The 8182-nt window shown below is 40.3% G+C and overlaps 1 protein-coding gene across 35 annotated transcripts in view; it reads left to right on the top strand.

Moving 5' to 3' along the window:
* Abi3bp (ABI family member 3 binding protein) overlaps window positions 1-8182 on the top strand; it is a 229041-nt gene that overhangs the window by 74351 nt on the left and 146508 nt on the right. For all 35 annotated transcript variants that reach the window (XM_031364086.1, XM_031364088.1, XM_031364093.1 and 32 more), the window contains exon 3: window positions 7124-7192. In XM_031364086.1, the coding sequence (XP_031219946.1) occupies window positions 7124-7192 (69 nt within the window). The remainder of the gene's footprint in view (window positions 1-7123; window positions 7193-8182) is intronic.

An 8182-nucleotide genomic window follows, 5' to 3' on the forward strand; every position in this document is an offset into this window, starting at 1 on the left:
ACTGGGGCACAGAACCTTCACAGGGCTGAGGGCCTCTCCTCCCATTGATGATCGAATTTGCAATCCTCTACTATACACATGCTGCCAGAGCAATCATCCTGGAGAATATCATCCTGAGTGAGGTAACCCAATCACAAAAGAACACACATGGGATGCACTCTCTGATAAATGGTTATTAGCCCAGGAGTTTGGAATTCAGGAAGAACAACCCACAAACCACAAGAAACTCAAGAAGAAGGAAGACCAAAAGGTGGACATTTCATTCCTTCTTAAAAGGGGGAACCAAATACCCACGGAAGGAGTTGCAGAGATTAACTATGGAGCAGAGACTGAAGGAAGGACAAGCCAGCTTAATATAGCTATCTCCTGGGAGGCTCTGACAGTACCTGACTAACACAGATGTAGAGGCTCACAGCCATCCATGGAACTGAGTACAGGGTCCCCAATGGAGGAGTTAGAGAAAGGACCTATGGAGCTGAAGGGTTTTCGGCCCCTTAGGACAAACAACAATATGAACTAACTAGTACCCTCAGAGCTCCCAGGGTCTCTCTGCTTTTTAAGAAGGGTTTTTACTATTTGTTTTTTACATTGGGTTCAGAATTAATATAGATAGTTCTGGGTACAATATGTCTTTAATAGGATTGCCTTCCCAAATCTTATCAAATTCAAAGCAGAACCCCAAGCAAAACTCCAGAAATGTCTCCTTCAATGGGATGGGGTTTTGAAATGGCGCCGTTTTGGAGACACCACGAAAGTGTTTTCTTCCAGACATGTTAGTAGACTGTGAGGAATGAGTGAGCACAGCAGAGCTCTGGAAACATTTGGTCCAGAAAGAAAAGCCCTCTGCTTCTGATCTTCTGGCCATCAGAGCTGAGTTTCCTTTCCATGTTTTGAGACCCCGCCCATCTCACTGCATGGAGAGCAGCGGCTGCTTCTCACTGGTGCCATCAACCCTGAAGACTCATATGGCTTACACTGACCAAGCTTTAAACTCTCTCAGACGAGGTCTGTGACCACCTTCAGTGGCAGATATCCAAGGTCTTCTTGCATTGCTGGTGGTTCTATGATAGGGCTGGCTACACTTCTGTAGATCTTTTGCACTTTGGTGTGATTCCAGTCCTGGAGACTAAAGAAGCCAGAATTTTCTTTGAACTGAGGGGCATTGCAGTGTGTTCTGTCAGACTGGGCACAAGCTCATCATTTAAGTGATTTTGTAACATTTGACGGAAATACTTACCAAACAGTACAGGGTTTGTTTTCAAATTGTCTCCATTTTTTTTTTTTTTTTAGTGGAGAAAAGAAGGTTTATTGATCCACACTAAAACACATGCCTACTATAAACATTTTTGTTAAGTAAAAGAATCAGTCCTGTAAATAGATTTATTAATTCTCTGCTGAAAGAGTATGAAGTTTCAAAAAAGCTGGCTTGCGTTTATAGACTATGCTGGTCCCCAGTCCCTAATGGTCTTCTCCATTCTTCCTGCAAAGTTCCCTTTACTCCTTATTTCAGAATGTGTTAATTAGATAATTGCTGCTTTTCAGGGTTAAAGATACATAAATAAATAAAGCCTGAACTCAAAGTGTGGCCAGGTCTAGCCTGAGCTCCGTTCACCAAGTCTTCTAGAGAGACTTGGAACTATTCTAAAAGGTGGGTTCAATTAGTTTCTGATATTAATAGTTTTATAAATATTGTTTTTTGCATCGCTAACAGAAAGCTGGTAGTCTAAATGACTTATTAAGTTTACTAAATTATATTCATAATTTAGCACTGTGCTAACTTCACAATGTTTCCTAACACTTTTGTTTGGCATTCTCTCTGGACTCTTGACTACCATGGGACTTTACCACTGGAAAATTGAGCTTTGGCTTATGTGAGCAGCATGTGCCTTCAAATGTCTAGAGAAATGTCCTATCAGCGTTTTCCCCAAAGAAAACCTCCACTCCTTCCTAAATTGGGCTTTGCATCTTGCCAATTGTGTTTTCAGGATCTATAGATACGGTCTTACAAATCAACCTTATGTTTGTTCACTGTAATAAACTGTGCCTAATTAGATTATACTACCAGCTTCTGTTTGACAATATATTTTGAAGACTTTTTACAGTGGTATCTATGAATGATTCTGGTGTACAATTTTGGGGGGGGTGGATTTGTATTTTGGAATCTGTTATGCTTGTTTTTATTCATTATTTATTTATTTTCCTCCCATATAATCATTCCTGCATCCTGTAGAACACATATATTCAAGAAAATTGATAATATTGCTAACATAATTAGTACAATACAAATTAGTAACTAGAATATCATCTGTATAGTGAGAAATAAATTTAAGCATCATGGCGTGCTCTGTGAAACTAGCTGCTGTGATTGTCTCCAAAGGGAGACAATAAAAAGTGCCCAGTGAAGTCTCTGCCTTGCCCCACTAATAGCCAAGGAGCATTGAATATATATATATATATATTCACATATATGTATATGTGTGTGTGTGTGTGTGTGTGTGTGTGTGTATTCTTATAGAGAGAGAAATGCAGTTCAACATAAAACCAAGTCATTAGAATAATGAAGAGGAGAGAGAGAGGGTGAGAGAGAGGCAGGTAGGGGGGCAGGAAGAGACAAGAGACATACTTATGAATGAATGAATGAATGAATGAATGAATATGTTTAGGCTTTTTATGTGATTTTTTTGGTAGGGTTACCCTGACTTATTTAATGTTTTGTAGACAACTACATGATAGAAGCTTTGCACAACAGAAATGCATGCCATTGTGGTGCTCTGAGCAGCATCCCTTGCAAGACTGGAGTCTTCTAATAGAAGCAGATCCAAAATTTGAGAGTTAGAATTTAAATGGGAGAAATTAGAGTAGAAATATATCCTTGAGTAAATATATATATATATATATTGTGTGTGTGTGTGTGTGTGTAAATGACTTTAACATTAAATTTCAGTAGAAGGTAAGCTCTTTTATTCCCTATTCTAGGGCACTTAAAATACTAAGCAAATTAAATTTAACTGGGTTGTATCAGTGTATAGTCTCATCCACCAGAATTAAAAATTTAAAGTAACTACATCCTATGTAAATTTTCTTGCACTGAGATTTTTAATTGTATATGCACCCTAAATAATGAAATAATTACTTTTGGGAGAACGTCTGCTGAGACCAATGTGTAAATATTCTCAGTCTGCTACAAATCCAAAAGAAACTCTCAGTGCAGAATGGAATAGAAATCTTGGCTTTAGTTGCCCCATCTTCCCATGTCTGTGTCCCTAAGAGAGCATGGGCACTGCTGAGATGCTGGAGGTTGGGAGGATATAAGGAGCCGGCAGGGTGACTGCACATGCCCAAGTGCCACTTCTCTTCCAGGTTCTGACTGCTGCCACAGTCTATACGAAACAACTAGGAACACAGACCGATTTTAAATTGTTCCCATGACCATGTTGGATCCTGGGCACTGTCTTTGGCATCTGCATTGCTCAAGTACTGCAAATCCTTTTCAGAAAACCACTAAACCATAATTAAATTAGTCTGTCTTAAGGAAGTAATTAAAAGTTAGTGCTAAGGAACACCACCACAATGAGCAATTTAGTAAAGCTCATGACTGACCCTTGTTTTCTAGAAGTGTATTTTTGAGACTTATTAACAGGGCATTTTGAAGGCTAGATGAAGATATTTACATAGTTGTGGGGCCACCTACAAAACTAACATTGAGAGCCTTTGTTTCAAAAAAACAGGGTTGATTATCATGAAAAGGTAACCCTCTTCTGCCCACGCTCTCTACCATGACTTTATCATGCATTACTTACTAATTAATGGAATTTTAAAGGATGGAAACTGTAAATGATAGGACTTGGACCTTTGACCTTAGTAGTGCACAGTGCCCATTTTGAGTTGGAATTGGAGATCCTTTAGCTCTCAACAGCAACACTGGAAGTGCATAGGAGCAGTGTGTAGTTCCTGCCTGCAGAGGAATGCCTAAGCAGAGTTCTGGAAAGACTATACAGAGTGTCCTAACTTTTATCTCACCTTTGACCCAAGCATGCATATTGGGTGGGTGTTCTTTTTAACTTAGGAATGAAGGAGAACTGAAAGGGAATTGTCCTGTCTTCTCCATTTCGTCCAGGTTGGCTAACACAACAAAAATAGGTACAAAGCGGTTTCTTGCTGCTTGAGTTTCTTTAAACATCACCACCTTACTTCTTACTGAAGCAAGTTCTGGCCAAAGTGGTGTATAGGGGCTTCCAGTGACTCCTTCCACTTCCTCTCTCTTAGCCAGTGATAGGGTATGCTGTTTTCTTCTATCACGTTATGTGGTATATGTCCACATGTGGGCACACACACTGGCCTGTGCATGCTCATGTGGAAGCCAGAAGTCTACTTCTAGTATCTTCTACTACTTTCCTCCTTAGTTTTTGAGGCAGGGTCTCACTGAACCTGAATCTTGCTGCTCTTGGAATGTTTTACATGAAGAGTGACCTGACCTGCAGGCCAAGTTATTCGGGGGAGTGAGGAGGACCACAACCTGGAATAAGAACGGGCGAGAGAGAAGACAGGACTCAAGGAAGCATTGCTTGTCAAGAGTCGTTTACTTAGTGGAGCAGAGCATATTTAAAGCAAAAATCTTGGAGGGGAAGGGAAGAGGAAGGAGGGAGATGGAAGGTTACAAAATCTTCTGGGGTTGAGCTCCGGGGTGACTGGTGGGGATGGGGTGGATTTCCGTGAATGTTCTTTTCTCAGGGCCAAGCTGGATCCTTGTGATTGTCAGGCAGGATGTTAATCTCAGGGTTCTCATTCTTGTGATTGTCAGGAAGGATGTTAATCTCAAGGTTCTCAATTAGCTGGGGCAGGATGTTTATCTCAGGGCTCTCATGGTTCCCAACAAAGAGGAAGGTAGAAATCCAAGGACAAGTGGTATATTTGGCTCCATTTCCTCTCATGCATACTTCACTGTCCCATGAGACTTAATATTACAAAATCAAAGTTCAAAGATCAAAGTGATAACAATCGAAGTGGGTTGTCTAGATGACTCAGAGGATTAATGTGATTTTCCCCAAGCCCTGTGACCTGTTTGATCCCTGGAACTCACACAGTGGAAAGAACTGACTTCCACAAGTTGTCCTCTGACTTCCACATACAATCCCCCCCCCCCACACGCACAAGAGATTTAAAAAAAGAAGGAATTTCAAGATGGCATAGGGCCTAAACCCAAACATGGGGTCCCTGTGAAGGGAGCCACTGTGTATGTTGCATGCCTATTAAACTAACCTTGCCTCAGTGAGCTCACTATTCCACAACATAATTGCCCAGGATGTGTGGGATTAGCATGACATGTTATTAGTTTATAAAGTTATTAACATAGTTTTCTGCACACAGAAAGCATGTAGTATATAGTAGGCTATTAATGCCTATATTGTTCTACATCCCTAGTAAGCTCACCCAATGGTGACTGTGTTCCTGTTACTAAATTTGGGTTGAGAACTTCTATGTGAGCTTAAAATAAGCAAGATACACTTTCAAACCTATGAAGCTCTGGAAAGCTTGAACACCTTATCTGTGTGTTGGTCATGAGATTAGCTCCTAGAGTTTCCTGGGTTGTTTTCCTCAGTAACTAATATAGCAGATCCTATGTAGCAAATGGTAAGATGCCAGTCAGTCCCCAACTGCAAAGGAAGCTGACTCCATATAGCCTTGGGAAAGAAGGATTCTTTATATCCACAAAGAGTAAGTGTAAATTCACATTAAAAACAAAACAAATGATGAATCAGAACTTTCAGGTCCCAAAGGTCCTCAAGAAATGATGGGGTGATAACTCGTCAACCATCTAGTCCAACGGACTTGCTCAAAGAATGCTACTTTACAGGTCCTACATGTATTCCATTTGTTTGTTTATGTATGTTTTACCAACCAGTTATCCTGGGTATATTAGTTTTTAAAAGGCTATTTCATAAATTACTCAGTCCTTATTAAATACACATATATACCTTAGCTTCAATATCACTCCTCAGCCTTTTAGCTGAGAGTAAGTATAGCATGTAATAGAGTTTAACATAATTTTACTTAAGACCTAAATATTTTTAAGGATTGTCTTTTATACATCAATGATAAACTCCAGTGGGTGGCCCAATAATCATGCATTGAGCAGCAAAACAGGGCTCAGAGGAGCATAAAAAGAAACATGAATTGGGCATGGGAATGGACTGAATCCAGGAGAAGTTAGGGGAAGAAACAGGAACTAAATATTATTAAAATAAATTGTATATGTGTTTGAAAATTTCAAAGAGTTAAGAAATAGCTAAAAATTATATCTGGCTGGTGCAATGACTCAGAGGTTAAGAGCACTTGCTGTCTTGTGGAGGCCTAGCCCAGGGTTTGGTTCCCAGCACCCACGTGGTGGTTCACAACCATCTGTAACTACAGTTTCTGGAGATCTGAAGCCCTTTTTTTGGGCTCAGGGGCTCTAGGAAAGCATGTGTTGCAGGTATATGTGTAATAAATGTGTTGGATATACTATAAAATTTAGAAAGGCTTTCAAGAGGACAGCAGTAGAGGACTTGGAAAGATTGGCAGTGAAGGGAGAGATGAGTCATGAAGGCTGGAAAGCTATTGGCATTTTTCCGTTTCAGTTCTTATAGTTTTTCTTTTCACCTTTAGTCCTGGATAAATGCATATAATGTAATTGATAGTGAAAGTGTCAAACCTTAGGCAAAGCTGTGTAGCTTCAGAATGGACATTCTAACTACACAGACATTCACTGAGATGCGTAGCATTTGTGACCTGGCAGGTATCCTGAGTAGTCTCCTTAAACTAGCTATGTGATGTTTTCATTTGTGAATTAATAAGAATAAGGCCATTTTACTTTAAAAAGAAAGGTCTGTGTAGTGTTTTCTTTTTAAAGACCTATTCCTCACCCATGGCCATTTGGATTACAAAATATGGATCTAATTTTCATTTCTAAAACTTAATGGGCTTTTAAGGAAGTATTAATTTTCCAGTTCTTGAATCTTCTTATTCTCTGGTACCAGGGTCAGAGAGAGTTTAACACCAGGAAATAATCATTTAGGACATGAGTGTGCTAACTCCCATGCTCGCTCTGAAAGAATTTTGCTGAAAGATAATATTGTTGTTTCAGATGCAGAGCCGAAGTATCTGATAGTTGTGCGACCTGCTCCACCTCCCAGCCAGAAGAAGTCATGTTCAGGTACCGTCCTTGCACTGGCTTTTCTTGTAGTTAACTTTGCACCATGCAACTTCGCCTTCTGCTGTATGCCAGAGATGAAATGCCCTGGGAATGTCTCAGTTGTGTAGGTGAAGACAGTGTCAATCCTGAGTCTACTGCTTAACCTGTGAGAGGAGTCACATAGCCTAGCCTTAGAGACCTCGCTCAGCACAGGTTGACACTGCCATTTCTTGGGACTATTTAAGCTGAGGTTTAGACAGTTAACACACCCTCTCCACTCTGGTTATTGGGTAACTGGGTTAACACAGTTCCTGGCCTGTGGTCATTTGTCATTTTGGGCTAGTTCCTACCAGCCAGTTTCTATTCTATAAGGGTGACCTCTTCCCTTCTTTTGGACTTTCAGATTTTTAAGAATAAAGTGTTATGGTCTAACCTTGGCTTAAGGAAACCATTAGTGTTTGAAAAGGATAACTCATTTCTGTACATACTGATGAAATTGAAACTTTGGTTTTATTTACTCTGTGTCTCTCCCTTCTGTACCTCTCTCAGACCAGGAAGGCTGGAGACAGAAAATAGATAGCATACAAATGGATAACAGTAAAACATCTGCGTTACTGTGACACTGTTGCCAAGACAAGAGCTGAAATCACCTTGAAAAATATACCTCTTGGCATAGCTGTGAGAGATTAGCTTCCAGGCGTGCCTGTGGGGGGTTGTGTTGATTAGATTAATGAAATGGAAAGACCTATCCTGACAGTGGACAATACAGTTCCCTGAGCTTAGGTACTGAACCTAATAAAAGGGAGAAAATATCTGTGTGCATGAATTCATTCTCTCTGCTTGATCTTGGTTGTGCCCTGACCAACGGTTTTAAGCTCCTGCCGTCTTTGATGCTACCATAGCATATCCCTCTGTGCTATGACAGAATTGCCCTTGAATTGTGAGCCAAAGTAAGCCCTTTCCCCTTGCAGGTGCTTTTGCCTGGGTATTTAATCATAGGAGAGAGGGTGC

This window comes from Mastomys coucha, unplaced genomic scaffold, assembly GCF_008632895.1.
Source record: "Mastomys coucha isolate ucsf_1 unplaced genomic scaffold, UCSF_Mcou_1 pScaffold12, whole genome shotgun sequence".
In the NCBI taxonomy this organism is placed as follows: Eukaryota; Metazoa; Chordata; class Mammalia; order Rodentia; family Muridae; genus Mastomys; species Mastomys coucha.